The following is a 15,952-nucleotide window of genomic DNA, read 5'->3' on the forward strand; positions in this document are numbered from 1 at the left end:
CTTTCTTTAATTTTTGAAACTCAAACAGCAAATCCAGGGATTGGTCAGCATTCAATAAAAATGGGGGTAGTTAACACCCTATCTTTAAGCCATATGTAAAAATTATGTGCTGAGATATAATTCAACCTAGTTCTCTTCGTTGCATGCACACCTGCCAGATATCAGCAAGTTACTTTTGAAATACAAATCCCCACTCTTTATTAAAGTAAACAAAATAATAAATAACAGGCAATGATTTCAAAGATATCCTACCCAAATCTGAAATCTTAAACTACCATTCTCATTACTTAAGTTATCACCAAAACACTTATGTGAAGACGTGCATGTGGTTTCATCCACATTATCAATCTCCCCTGAATAATGTCAGGCAGGCAGAATTTTTTCCCCCAAAAAGATTGTTCTGATAGACTAAATTAGGGGTAAATATACTCCATTAAATTGACTGTCAGACCCCTCTCACCTGGAGCAAACCCACGCAGTCACAGGGAGAAGGGATACACTCCATACAAACAGCACCGGTAGTCAGGATCGAACCTGGATCTCTGGCGCTGTAAGGCAACAACTCTACCACTGCCGCCTCTAAACATATAGAAACATAGAATAGGTGCTGGAGTTGGCCATTCGGCTCTTCGAGCCAGCACCGCCATTCAATATGATCATGGCTGATCATCTAAAATCAGTACCCCATTCCCACTTTTTCCCCATATCCCTTGATGCCTTTAGCCTTAAGAGCTAAATTTAATTCTTGAAAACATCCAGTAAAGTGGCCTCCACTGTCTTCAATGACAGAGAATTCCACAGATTCACAACTCTCTGGGTGAAATTTTTTTTTCCTCATCTCAGTCCTAAATGGCCTACCCCTTATTCTTAAACTGTGACCCCTGGTTCTGGACTTCCCCCAACATTGGGAACATTTTCCCTGCATCTAGCCTGTCCAATCCCTTTTGAATGTTATATGTTTCTATAAGATCCTCTCTCATCCTACCATCCCGCGAATTAACCTGGTGAACCTACGCAGCATCAATACAGATGAGCCTTCATAATAAATATTGAAGAGTAACCAAAATGCAGCACAGACTGATGCCAGCTATTGAATAACTACCCAAAGACAAAGGCTCGCTGACTGCAAAAGGTAGGGAGAGGTAGCAGCAAGAGGTAAGAATCATGGTGAATTTAAAACACGAGAATGAATGACTATGTCTTCACTGAGAGGGACTAAGAGAAAGCAAAGCAAGGATGAACAGCCCTTCAGCCCAAAAGGACCACGTCAACCATCCAGCACACATCATGCACTTATCTAATTGTATTCTCCTCACATTCCCATCACCCTTCTATGTTCTACCACTCACCAACACATTGGGGACAATTTATAGTTGTCAATTAATCTGGCAACTCACACATCTTTAGGATGTAGAAAGAAGTCAGAGATATATAGATAGGCACTTAAGTAAGCAAAGCATAGAAGAATAATGGCATAATGCAGGCAAGTGGGAAACACACAGATGGGCAAACAGGTTGGCATTGGAATAGTGTGCTGTGACTTCTGTGCTGTACAACTCTATGGTCTATTGTACCTATCGGAAATTTATATAGTCTTTGGAAGAACGTTAAATTCCACACAAGTAACATCGGAGGTCAGGGTCAAACCAGGGTCACTGGGACTGTAAGGCAGTAACTTTACTTGCTGTGCCACAGCATCTTCCTTAAACATTGTTGAAAGATAGTCACACACCTATTAACAAAGTATTTATGGTGCCATTGCCAACTTACTAATTTACTGTGCCGTATCCCTTCGATTTGGTGAATCCAACAGATGTTGCTACAACAAGGGCTGGAAGTCCTAAAATGAAATAAAGGCAATATAAGTATGACGAGAATCATGGTGCTTTCAAAATGAGCCACTTACGTGACCACAATAACTCTCATAATTTCACTGGAATATATACCAAATATCAAAACGCATAATATTGTGAAGAATATCGAATGCTTCATAATTGCCAAGGACACGTAAGTGGGACTGAGGCTTTAAAGTGTTTTATCACAGTCTGTTGAATTTCAGGTGCGTTTCATCTAATGTATTATTTGGCTAGATTGTATTCATGTATATCTGATATGTTTGGATAGCATCTATATATTACAGAAACTCTGTTTCTTTATATGCATGATATTCCAAAACCCCGCCAAAACGGTACACGATAGTGCTCCAACTTTACTCACCATTGTCCTGTGATATAAAATAAACAAGTTTTGTTCAGATTGATGTTATATTTTACATGTTATTGACATTTTAAACTTTACAAAAAATATTTTTCAAACCACTTTGCCGCCAGCCGTGTTCGACGTCACAATGGGATCCCGAATCTCATTTACATTAAAAAATCAAAATAACTCCGTTTTAATCAAATTCATACATTTTTATTAACAGGTAACATTGTGTTTAGGGTATTTTAACAAAAAAATGCGAATTTCATTCAGAATTTCATTAAAAAAAACACAATTTTCACGGTGGGGGGGTGGGGTGTGATAGGCGGGAGGTTTCATTTTTAAAAAACGCGACTTTTATTGAGGGGGTTGAGATGGGGGGAGGTGAGGAGTGGGGGAGCAGTTTTCGAGGGAGAGGAGGGGGGTAGGGAGGGGAGAGGGAGGGGAAAGTGGGGGAGGTGAGGCGGGTGAATGGGGGAGGTAGGGAGTGGGGGATAGAGGGAGAAGAGGGCAGTGTGGGAGGTGAGGAGCGAGAGTGGTGGAGTGGGATAGGTAGGAAGATGAGGTGGGGAGCAGGGAGATAGAGGAAGAGGAGGGGGGTGGGGAGTTGAGAGGGGTTATGTAGGGAGAGAGGGAGTGACTGAGGGCAGGGGGAAGGAAAGGGAGGGAGACGTGAGGGTGGGAGGGGAGGAGGAGAGGGGAAAGGAAAGTGAAGAGGAGGAGGAGGGAGTACTGGGGGATGAGCGGGAATGGAGGAGGATAAGGGTAGGAAGAGAGATGGTGAGGCACAGTTGGGGAAGGGTTGGGTGACTCGGTTCACAACCTTGATCTCTGGCATCACAATGGGATCCCCTCAGCCGTGCATGCGCAGTTGTGGGCTATGGGTGAGTGGTGGAATATTGCTTTGGGGACATGGCCCAATGTGGCTGCACCTAGTCTAGTTTGAACTAAAGCTTTTGTGAACATGACAATAATAAATCTAAATTAAAATTCTCAGTGTCTAAATTAATTGATGCCAATGTCAGTGTTGGTACATCTATGAACAAGATAGTACAAGCTTCCATTAATCACAGCATAACTTACAAAGCTAAACAGCCAGCAAGCCCAGGTGCCCTGCGCCATTAACTCATTCGAAGTGCTTGGAGGCATTAAATTCAGCAGCAAATAAGCTGCGACTGTTTGTTAATTATCAACTCCCATATTACAACTTTGTGATCTATCGATTCACCTGATACACAAAGTTCTGGCTTTTGCGCTAACCCTCAATGTAGTCCAACTCCCACTCAGAGGTACTGACAAGTTGATGTCTCTCTTAATTCTCTCCAGGTCTCGTTGGAAAATTGGCCCCAGTACATTTTAAGAAGGATGCCGAAACCAGTTAGAAAATAGAGACAAGATTTAAAGCTACTGATTAGGGATAAGGCATTTCAGTTATATAGTTTGACTGAAGAAACCGTGATTCCTCTTCTTCAACCACAGATAATGAGGAGTTTGGTCAAGATATTTAAAAATCAATTTGGCGTTAAACCAAAGAGAGACACAAAAGACATGTTTTGTAAGTTTTGTTTCATTGCTCACCAGATTTCGATGGCACTGGCAAAGCTGACATTTACTGCCCATACCCACCCTGCAGTTCCGTCCGCCCTTGCTCCCCCTCCCTCTGGTCACAACAGAGACAGAGTCCCTGTAGTCCTTACCTTTCACTCCATCAGTCGTCGCATACAACACATAATCCTCCGACATTTTCGCCACCTCCAACGGGATCCCGTCTCTAGTCACATCTTCCCATCTCCACCCCTTTCCTCCTTCCGCAGAGACCATTCCTTCCGCAACTCCCTTCCCACACAAACCACCCCCTCCCCAGGTGCCTTCCCGTGCAACCACAGGAGATGCAACACCTGTCCCCATACCTTCTCCCTCAACTCTATCGGGGGGGACCCCGACAGTCCTTTCAGGTTAGGCAGAGGTTCACTTTCACCTCATCTACTGTATCAGTTGTTCAAGATGTGGACTCTTATACATCGGAGATATCAAACATAGACTGGGTGGCCGATTCCCTGAACACCTTCGCTCAGCCCGCCTGGACGTACTTGATCTCCCAGTTGTTAAACACTTTAATTCTCCTTCCCATTCTCACACTGACCTCTCTGTCCTAGGCCTCCTACATGACACAGTGAGGCTACACGCAAACTGGAACTACAGCATCTCATGTTTCGCTTGAGCAGCTGACAACCCAGTGGTAGGAGTATGGATTTCTCTAACTTCAAGTAGCCCCTGCATTCCCTCTCTCTCCATCCCTCCACAACCCAGTCGCATCAGCTTCTGGTTCTTACCCAACAAACAGCTAACAATGGCCTGTTTCCTTTATCATCATTTACTGTTTTGCATATCTTTCATTCATTGTTCTATATCTCTCCACATCATCATCTATATCTCTCAATTCCCTTTCCCATGATTTTCAGTCTGCAGAAGTGTCTCGATCCGAAACTTCATCCGTTGCTTCTATCTACAGATGCTGCCTGTCCCGCTTAGTTACTCCAGCTTTTTGTGTCTATCTAGTGATTTTTTATGACAGTCGAATAGCTTCCTACTTCCTGTTTTTTTTTAAATAAAAGAAATCCAGATTTAATGTTCATATTTCAATTCCCTACTTGGCGTGGTAGAATTATAACCGCTGCCCTAAATCAATGACCCAGGACTTGCTGCCAATCCAGCAACTAAACCACTACACAATGGTACCCCCTAGATTGTTATTCAATGGTTGAGGTGTCGAAACCAGGGAGCTCAAATGTAAGTAAATTGCAAAAGGTGGCAGGAGGATTTTTTTTCCTTCAATGGGTGGATTAGAGTGTATTTCCTACAAATGGATACAGGCACACATTCAAGAGTCATTCTTGGGGCAGCAAGGTGGCACAGCACTAGAGTTGTTGCCGTACAGAGCCAGGGACCCGGGTTTGATCCTGACTATGGGTCATGTCTGTCTGTAGTCTGCCTGTTCTCCCTGTGACCCGAGTGGGTTTTCTCCAGGAGCTCCGGTTTCCCCTGACACTCAAAGACGTACAGGTTTGTAGGCTAATTGGCTTAGTAAATTTGTAAATCGGCCCTAGTGTTTGTAGGATAGCGTTAGTTTGCAGTGATCGCTGTTCAGCGCAGTCGGTGACGGTGGGCTGAAGGGCCTGTTTCCGTGCTGTATCTCTAAACTAAATTAAACTAAGTGGGCTTCAAAGGAACTAGAATAAATACGGAGGTAAAATAATCACTGGGATATGAATATGCATGGAAGGCTGGTTCACTGGTTATATCTGCCAAAGGGCTGGCATAGACTCTGAATATACCCACTGGTTTCCTCCTGGTGTGAAATATTTCAAGATTTTATTATTTTCAAAGGTTATGCTATTTCAGCATTTGCCTTTTCCTTCAAATCAAATACTTTCAACTTTCTACTGGTCTCAAGGCTTTTTATTTTCCCTGTGTGCAAGAGAGATTATAAAATCACCACACAATCCCCATACACTCCACAGAGAGCATTAATCTAAGATTTTAGTGCTTGGTTAATTCTTGGTTAATCCTTAGGATGCAAATCAATTAGCAAGACAAATACATAGCAGGTTTGGTTTGTAACAGTATTTTATTTTAACCTGTGAACATGAGATCTGCTGTTAGAGAGGAGGGACGCTGAGAAAGTAGACACAAAATGCTGGAGTAACTTAGCAGGACAGGCAGCATCTCTGGAGAGAAGGAATGGGTGACGTTTCCGATTGAAACCCTTCTTCTCGACCCAAAACATCGCCCCTTCCTTCTCTCCCAAGATGCTGCCTGACTGCTGAGTTACTCCAGCATTTTGTGTCTATTTTTGGTGTAAACCATCATCTGCAGTACCTACCGGCACTAAGAAGCTATCATTGGTCCTGCAAGGGTTGGGACAAAGACTGGGAAGAGGCAGCAAAGTGAAAAGCAATGGGGTTTACCCAGTGTAACGATGGAACAAACTCAACTACATCATCGCTCTTTTAATGCACCATGTCGTCTATGCCTGTGTCCATTTCCTGAAAATACGTGATCAGTGATTTCTAATCCAAATTGCAATCTTTCGTCACATTTGGATCTATAAAACAGATAGCACTGGGCAGCAGGTAGTGCTGATGCCTCACAGCTCCAGCAACTTGCCTACAGTGCTGACTGTGGAGTGTGCACGCTCTCTGTGCAACTGCCTGCGTTTCCACCAAGCGTTGTAGTTTCCACCCACATCGCAAAGACATGTCAGCCAGAACATTAATTGGCTCAGGTCAATCACCCTTGGTCAGGTGGGTGGCAGGAGAACTAGGATGGAGTTGATGGGCATGTGAGGGGAATAGGATTGATGGGAATCTGCTGCGAGCTGTAAATGGCTTCCTTATGTGTTGTAAGAAAGCAGTAGATAATGTGAGGCATGACAGAAAGAAAGATCAACTTATTTCCTGCACTTCACACAATCTCTATTGGGTTATAGTCGCATAAGTATATAAATGAATAAAAAGAACATGTTTTCTGCAGAGAAGGATGGAGCCAAGCCTAGAATTTTAAAGAGACAAAGTCACACGACATAAGGTTGCATCTAAACAGAGCTGCCTAAAGTGAACATACACATTCACATTAGGGAAAAAGGAAGTGCTGGAGTGAATCAGCGGGTCAGGCAGCATCTCTGGAGGACATGGTTAAATGATGTTTTGGATCGGGACCCTTTTTCAGACTAATTGGTGTAGAGGGGGATAGTTGGAAAAGATGTGGAGGCGGGACAAAGTTTGTCAAGTCCATCCTGCTGTTCAATACAAGTCAAGTCAATCCAGCTATTTAAGGGGATTATCCAGAATAAGCAGAGCAGATCCAGTTCAATGAGAAAGACAAATCGTTTGTGGTTACTGACAGAGTTATAAATTGAGTCACAATAAAGAAAAAAATGTATAATTGTGCTGAGACTGGTGGCAAGCAACAGAATTGGATGGAATAACAGCAAAGAGTACCTAAGAAATCAATAAGGAACTAAAAAAACTGGTGAAGGACAGGACACGGCTGACTAGAAATGTAAAAAGACTTTATTACGAGGAAATTTAGACATCTCGGAAAAACAAGATGTGAAGAGATATGTATACAAAGGGAGATAAATCATTAGGCATACAAAAATCTGGCAAATGGAGAAACTGCACACATTGACAGGAAAAATTAAATGGTGAGCAAATGAAGAGCTCTGATCTGGGTGGCCAAATGCATGATACTCAAAAGGCTATCTTGCGGGTGAAGCAAGTAATTAGGAAATTTAAAAGAATGTGGTTGTCTATTGTAAGGGAATAGGATACAACAGTAGATAGGTTATGCATCAATTATATAGGGTACTGATGAAATAACAAAGTAAGTAATGTGTACAACAATGGTCGCTTATTTAAGGAAATAAATAAATACGTAGAAGGCAGCTGAGAGAAAGGTTACGAGACTCTCACATGGAACAAGTTGATTGTCTCACACAGAATAACTGGACACACGAGGTTAGAATGTGAGAGAATGAGAAATGAGAGAATGGATATCGACAGGTTAGACATGAAGAGAATGTTTTTCATGGGACCATCTACAACTAACAAATAATATTGCTCTTTTAAGATGGGAGTGTGGTGAGTACTGAGTCCTTAGAGAGTAATGATACCTTGGAACTCTCTTCCTCAAAACGTATTGAATCGTTGTCTTTGTATATTATTTTATGGCAGAGGCAGACAGTTTCCAGTGGAAAAAAGTGAAAGGTGAGCAGCTGTGGGAGGGATTGCTGAGGAGAGGATATTATTAATGAAGCCAGTTAAAGGGGCCGCATGGCCAACTCCACAAAATGCATATGTTCATATTTGTATGCCTTGCTTAACTTAAATTTGTTCAAAGGATAACACTGAAACCATGAACGCAGGTTTGTGTCAGCTACTTAATGCTTCCAAAAGCACAGCCTGAAATGAAAAAACCCTCCCAAAGAATAATAATAAAGTCTGGATGAGATACGTAATGTTTCAGCTGGTCGCAACAGGCAGTCCACTTACTTTGTTATTCTTGTCTCAAACAGTGCCTTAATCATACAAGCAAAAACATTAACAGGAGCTGACAGCACCACATGAACTTATAAATATTAAACAATAAAAGGATGCATCCAATTAGTTTAGTTTTGTTAGTTTACTTCAGAGATACAGAGTGGAAACCCTCACCGAGTCCATGCTGACCAGCAATTACCCATACACTAGTTCTATCCTACACACTAGGGATAATTTAAGAAGTCAATTAACCTGCAGTCCTGCACATCTTTGGAATTTGGGGGGAAACCGGAGCACCTGAAGAAAACCTCGTGGTTATAGGGAGAACATACAAACAGCAAACATGGTCAGGATCGAACCTGGGTCCCTGGTGCTGTTAGGCAGCAACTCTACCGTTGTGTCAGCCTTATCCTTTCAAGGTTCAGAAGAATATAAAATGTTCCTGTTGCTCTCCTCAAGATTCAGCTGAGATATGAAGTGAAACTTTGTTGTGTAGTGATTATCTTTGATCTGGATCGGACTGATCAAGACTGGTGTATATAGATTTAACTGCGGCTTTCAAAAAGCAGTGGGATAAGATCTTGAAAGAAAACTCAGGGCTACAGTAAAAGAGATTGACAATGGGGCTATTTGAATTATCCTTACGAAAGCCAGAAAGAATCAATGTCAAATGATCTTCTGAGGTGTGAATATTCAAGATTTATCTTAAGATAATCCCTGCTATCATAATTCGTCCACATCTGATAGATGTCCACGGCCAGAAAAACTAAAATTCATGCTCACACATAGGGAAGCACAGCGGTAGAGTTGCTGCCTTACAGCACTAGAGACCCGAGTTTGACCCTGACTACGAGTGCTGTATGTACAGAGTTTGCATGTTCTCAGTGTGGGCATGTGGGTTTTCTCTGGGTGCTCTGGTTTCCTGCGACATCTAAAGTCGTGCAGGTTTGTAGATTAATTGGCTTCTATAAATTGTCCCTGGCATGTAGGATATAACAAGTGAATGGGTCAGTCAGTGTGAAGGCAGTTGGTCAGTGTGAAGGCAGTGGACCGAAGGGCCTGTTTCCACACTGTATCGCAAACTAAAATGAACTAAACATACTTGCGCAATTTGAATGACTGCTTCCTGATGGAGCCAGAAGTCTTTGAATCACTTTGAAATTACTCAGGAACCCAGCTTCTTTCCCAAAAGATTAACTAAAATAGGGCACCATTCACAGTCTTCTTGGAAGTAACATCAGCTGTGAGAGGCAAGAGGCTCCTGGTCAATTAAACTGCAATCTGTGAACATTGAACATTAAAGCACCCTTTAGCAACAAGTAAATCTACTCAATGTTCGTTCCTCAGCCTCTCAGGACACTGAATGAGAGAGGGCCACCATGTAAAATGGCAATAGAAGACGAAAAAGGGTAGGACAAAGACTTGATCATATTTCCCACTTATACCAGGTAAAGGTGTGCTACTAACCCCATCCAAGACAAAGAAAGCGCTTCCGAATGATTCGGTTTCGTAATCTTCCTGTGACGGCCATGTACGACTGCCAGGCCTCTGTCAACACCCAGCAGAAAGATGACAGGAAGAAGAAATGCAGAAATGCGGCCACAAGGGTACAGACCACCTGTCAAGAAAAGCGAAGAAACAACGACTAGTAAACACACTAATCCAAACCCACAAAATCACTCTTCCATTGACAGAAACCCTTATTTTGCATTCTGGACATCATGTAATCAGCTGGGCAATTCTGACCTTCCTGGATATTCCTTAAGTTGAAGTGATGCGAACTAATCACCGCGCCCTTCCCAATAAAGCCATAAATATCAAAACAGAAAATGTCAGGAAGAGTAGACAGTTCAGGCACCATCTACAGGGAAAGAAACAGTTGATACCTCAGCAGTTCATATGAAAGGCTGACTCTGTTTCACTTTCCACAGATGCTGATCTGCAGAATGTTTCCAGCATTTATTTTTGTGCAAAATATTTTGGTGCATTGTTCAGTCTTTACTAAAAATCCCAGAACCCAGTTTCAATCTTCACTGAAATCCATTTGGGAAAATAATTACCAGTGGTTGAAATCCCATTAAGCTCTCCATTCAGGAATTTGCTGTGATTGTGCACTTCCTATGGAAATTCTCACGTGGAAAGGCATGCTCTTGGCCAAGGCAATATTTGTGACTGCTTGCAGAAAGATCAGTTGATTCATTCTCAACACATAGGTATCATTATGGAGCCCCTGCTCTCGTCGTAAAGTTAATGAGATCTATACGTTCTTGATTCCTTGTTAAATCTTCCAGGAAGATAGATCTGCCGCAGTGTCATCCCTACCAAAACGTTGACACAGGATAATTTTAATTCACTGTTCCTACCTAACCCAGGCATTTGAAGTGCCTATCCTTTGCAGAGTTCTGTTTGTTATTTTCCATAAAATTCAACTTAATTTCCATTAAATTCAACTTATTTTCCATAATATCCCAAGGTACACAAGCAGCATCGCCAAATCATCATGAACACTCCTGAGACATGGAAAGTACCATTCACATTCAATTCGCACCAAGGTGCCATGGGCAATTTTCATTTTGGCATATATCAACAAATATGGCAAGGACTAAAACTAAATTAATCAAAGAGATATTCTGAAATGGTATTGTCTTTGAACCCCTGAAACGTTCAGGGACAATTTACATGTCAATTAACTCACAAACCTACAGGTCTTTGGAATGTCGGAGGGAACCGGAGCACCCGGAGAAAAAAACACACGTGGTCTCAGGGAGAATGTGTATACTCCAAACAGTCAAGATAGAACCCCGGTGTATGGTGCTGTGAAGCAGCAATTCTACCTCTGCACCACTGTGCTACCCAATATGTATTTTGAAGGAAGTAATAGTTTGCCAGTGGGCCAATTTGACTTTTTCAATATAAATTGACAATAACTTTCAACATTTCACAACAATTGACCAGCTGACACAATAGACTGATGGAGCATGACAGCACAAATCTCTAGATGCTTTTGTTGGAACACCAGAGCCTTGGTCAGTAAGACAACTGAAACAGTGAAATAACAGCTTAAATACAGAGTGGAAGTGCCAAATCTGTCAGTGCACAATGCATTCAGGTCAATGTCATTTTGAAGCTATTCGATTGTAAGAGTTATTTTGAAAGAAACACATTGCACAGCAATCTCTGCTATTAGCAGGTGTCGAGTCTTAGGGCACGGAAGCAGAGAACAAGTCAAGAAACTGTCTGAAATTATTCAACTGAACAGGTTCAATCCTACAGGGTAAATTAGATTACGGGGGTTTTACTACATAAACGCTATTCAATAAGATCCTTGATTATAAAACATTTGTGAAGCAAAAGCGATACACTCCCAATTTGACGGTTGTGATTTTCTTAAAATTATTAAATTTGGTTCAACAGAAATCATTTTTTTAAGTACTACAGTCTGTGAGTCACTTTAAAAATATGATCATAACAATCTGCCTATTGTTCCAAGGAAGTGATAGATTTCATTCTTGAGTCAGTATTAACTTAAATAACAAGGAAAGTCAATGATGGCTTTGGATGGATAAGCTCCCTTCAGAGTAAAAAAGGTGGTGACTTGAGACTAGAAATAGAGCACATAAATGAAATCAAAGCTCCACAACTAGTCTGAGGGTGTGCCATTATTGTAAAATGCACTGTCCTCCGAAAATGAAGTCCTTAAGTTAGATTCTGTGGGATAAGGCAAATGTAAAACACTGAATTGTGTTTGTACAGAACCTTTTGTGAATTTAGGATTGTCCTACAGTTCTTTAATTGCAGTGTGTTTATTTGTTTAAGAGTTATATTGTAATTTTAAGGAAGTTCAGCAACATATTTGCTTAAAAATAATGAAGAAAATCATCTCTTCTTGATGTTGCCTGAGAGATACTTGTTTGAAGCAGGAGATTGCTCTGCTTTTCTTCATTGGACTACTTGCATTTATCCAAGAGACATGATCTCTATTTAACATCTCATTGGAAAGACAACATTTCCAAGAGTGCAATATTCCCTCAGGATTGCACTGTCCCTTCATTTCTAAAGGGGAGTTGAACCCATAATTTCACAAAGTAAACGATAGACACAAAATGCTGGATTAACTCAGCGGGACAGGCAGCAACTCTTGAGGGAAGGAATGGGTGGCGTTTTGGGTCGAGACCTTTCTTCAGACTGAAGGGTCTCAACCCGAGATCAGTTTGAAGAAAGGTCTCGACCCGAAACATCACCCATTCCTTCTCTCCAGAGATGCTGCCTGTCCCGTTGAGTTACTCCAGCATTTTGTGTCTATCTTTGATTTAAACCAGAATCTGCAATTCTTTCCTACACTTCTCCCAAAATAAGGCTGACACCTTCAAATATTAATGAACTACAACTATCTGTTTAGATTCCTGTTTCTGAACTTTTCCACTTCATCTTGAGTATCTGAAATGATCAAGATGGAACTTATATTTTTAAACATCAAAGATTTCCACTTATCAACACACACCATGGTTTTCTGTTAAAAATACAACACTTACTTTATTTCTTGTCTGAGTTTGTCCTATCAGGATGAGAGCATTTGATGAAATGATTGATAGGCAGAAGTTTATTAAAATTACTGACCGCTCTGACCGGATATACCTGCAATGTACATTAAAAACACAAGTTACAAGATAAGGCATTGTGAATGAAGGAAAGATAACTGGCCAGGCAGCCAACAGTTAGTTTTACGTCTCAACAAATTTTGCCAACAGACACTCTCTCTTCAGAATAAAGTCGAATAAAAATGAGTTCGAAACATAGAAAAATAGGGGCAGGTGTAGGCCATTCAGCCTTTCAAGCCAGCACCGCCATTCAATATGATCATGACTGACCATTCAAAATATGTACCCTGTTCCTGCTTTTTCCCCATATCGCTTGATTCCTTTAGCCTCCTTTAGCCTCAAGAGCTAAATCTAATTTTCTCTTGAAAACATCCAGTGAATTGGCCTTCTGTGGCAGAGAATTCCACAGATGCACAACTCTCTGGGTGAAAACGCTTTTTCTCATCTCAGTCCTAAATGGCCAACCCCTTATTCTTAAACTGTGATCCCTGGTTCTGGACTCCCCAGAATTCAGTAAAAGTGAAAGATCTTATATATTGGCTTCCTACTAAAATTATAAATTCTGAGCCAGGAAAAAATAAATAAACCAAAAGGTTTGGCTGAAAAGGCCTTTGTGAACAAGAAAAAAACTTGTCACTTTCCCAGGATAATCTAACTCTGTAATGGCTTCAATGGTGATAGATTTAACTTTAAATCAAATGAATGGATTGGTTATGATACAGAATAATCTCTGATCAATAATCTTGAAAGTAAAATACTCATCAACCAAAGAGTTTTCATCCAGGTGTAGATTGCCCTCTGTTATCCATAAGCATAAAGTCAGACAACCCTAAAACAGGACATTTGGCAATCGGTTGTTTGCACCAACCTTCACAAACACCCACTTGGACTAATCCTATTCTATTCTCTCAAAATTCCCATCAACTTTTCCTTGTCCCATCCAATCTGATTCTACACTCACCTGGACACTACGATCAATTTACAGCAGCCATTTATAGTTACCAATCCACTAATTTTTGATGATGTAGAAGGAAACCAAAGTCACAGGAAGAACAAGCAAACTCCAGCAAACTCCGCATTGGAAGTCAGCATCTCCAGTGACAGCTCCATTGTTGTGCCACATCTAACGTATAGACAAGATATTCTAATCAATGGACAGTTTGTGATACAATTAGTTTTTACACCCTGTCAGCAAGATGAAGGAGCAAGGTATTGACTTCAGGAAATGAGGTGATGTACACGACCCAATCAGCATCATTAGTGCCAAAGTGGAGATGGCTGAGATCTTCATGATCCAAGGCATAAATATCACCAACAATGTATCTGGACCAAACACACTGAAGCCAAGGTCATGACAACACATCAATTGCTCCACTTCCTCAGAAGATTAAGGAAGTTTGCCATGATTCCAATAACTCTCACCAATTTACTACTGAACAACGCAGAAAACACCCTATCGGGATGCACCGTGGCTTGGCTTGTTAACAACTCTGCCCAAGAGTACAATAAATTGCAGAGAGTTGTAGTCCAGTCCATCCTTCCCCCCCATCCCCCCCCCATTTCATCTACACTTCAAGTTACCTTGGAAAAATAGCCAACATAATCAGCACTATTTACCCTGATCATGCCCTCTTCTCCCCTCTCACGTTGGGCAGAAGATACAAAAGCTTGGAAGCACAGACCACTTGAGTCAGGTTACTGAACAGTCCTCTCATGTAAGGGTGTAGACCCAATCTCCTAATCTATCTCATTGCGGACCTTGCACTTTTTTATCTGAACAAGTTTTTCTATAATTGTAATGCTGTGACACTATATTCCGCAGCCTGGTGCTTTTCCCTTTGCACGACCTGGTGTACTTCTGCATGGATTGATCGTACTTGTGCATGGTACAATTTGACTGGAAAGCATGCAAACAAAGTATTTCACTGTATCTCGGTACATGTGCCTACAATAAACCAATGCCATTACCAATGAAGCATTACAGATATAAAAACAGCTAAACATTTCATTTGAATGAATTACTTAAAATATATTAAGAATATTTTGTTAGAGGTAGACCATAATGCAATGGATAAACAGCATTTGTTCACAAGATCATTTGAAAGTAGGAAAGCCAAATATATATTGATTGAATAATCCAGTCACTTAGAGACACCACCTTCACTAAATCAATGTTTACACCCCTGAAATAAATGGGTGGTTATGCGTGTTAGATGAGAAGTGAAAGCAGACAGAGTAAGACAGTGATGCCTCTTCCAATTTCTATTCTACCTGACCATTCTCACCATCAGATCGCAAAGTCTAGGGTCACACATGAAAAAGAGCCACTCTGGTATAGATTAAATTAGATACATTAGAACCAATCTAGAAATAAAAAGCACGGAGTGCGACAATAAAAATTAATTACCAAAGACTTAAAAATTAGATTAAAATGTTGCCTTAACAAAAATATTTTTAATGCATAATTTATTCATATTTGTATATTTATCTCAATGTCAATATTAAGGGGCTTAATTGTGCTTTGTTTCCTAGAAGAGTAATGGGGATCATAATTATGAAAGGTGCACGATTGATTATTCTAACTCAATATTTGAATAAATAGTCACAGCCAAGGAGCAATGGTGCTACAGTATAATTCCACAATACGTATCCATGGCGAACACAATACGTATTTATTTCTAATGTATTTATTGTAAGTAGGGATAATTTATTAATAGTCATGAGACCCAAACAATAGCCTTACATGAAATGCACATGCACACCTTGTTTAATTTACCAACTCTGGATGTTAATATTGCTGCAAAGATCAGTATTTAATGTTTAATCCTACTTGTCCTTGGACTGGGTATGATTTCTTCTGCGGTCAGTGACCACATGGGGTGGAAGATTGCAACCTTCACGTGGTCCGCCCTGTTTCGACTAATGCAATCAACTCAACGTGCACAAATGGAAGATCAAATAGAACAAGTTGTCCAACAACTTTAGGCTGTGCATGCCACACAAAAGAAGAAGGAGTGACCACATTACGCTGGTAGACACAGTGTTGGAATAACAGCGGATCAAGCAGAACTTCTGGAGAAATTCCAGAGATGCTTCCTGACTCGCTACTGC

General features: G+C 40.9%; 1 protein-coding gene across 8 annotated transcripts in view; it reads right to left on the reverse strand.

The window, feature by feature from the left end:
* Positions 1-15,952, reverse strand: part of adgrb1a (adhesion G protein-coupled receptor B1a) — a 549,195-nt gene that overhangs the window by 104,352 nt on the left and 428,891 nt on the right. For all 8 annotated transcript variants that reach the window (XM_055633873.1, XM_055633875.1, XM_055633876.1 and 5 more), the window contains 3 exons: positions 12,776-12,878; positions 9,711-9,861; positions 1,771-1,840 (listed from right to left, as the gene is read on the reverse strand). In XM_055633873.1, coding sequence (XP_055489848.1) covers positions 1,771-1,840; positions 9,711-9,861; positions 12,776-12,878 — 324 coding nt within the window. The remainder of the gene's footprint in view (positions 1-1,770; positions 1,841-9,710; positions 9,862-12,775; positions 12,879-15,952) is intronic.

Source organism: Leucoraja erinacea, chromosome 4 (genome assembly GCF_028641065.1).
Source record: "Leucoraja erinacea ecotype New England chromosome 4, Leri_hhj_1, whole genome shotgun sequence".
In the NCBI taxonomy this organism is placed as follows: domain Eukaryota; kingdom Metazoa; phylum Chordata; class Chondrichthyes; order Rajiformes; family Rajidae; genus Leucoraja; species Leucoraja erinaceus.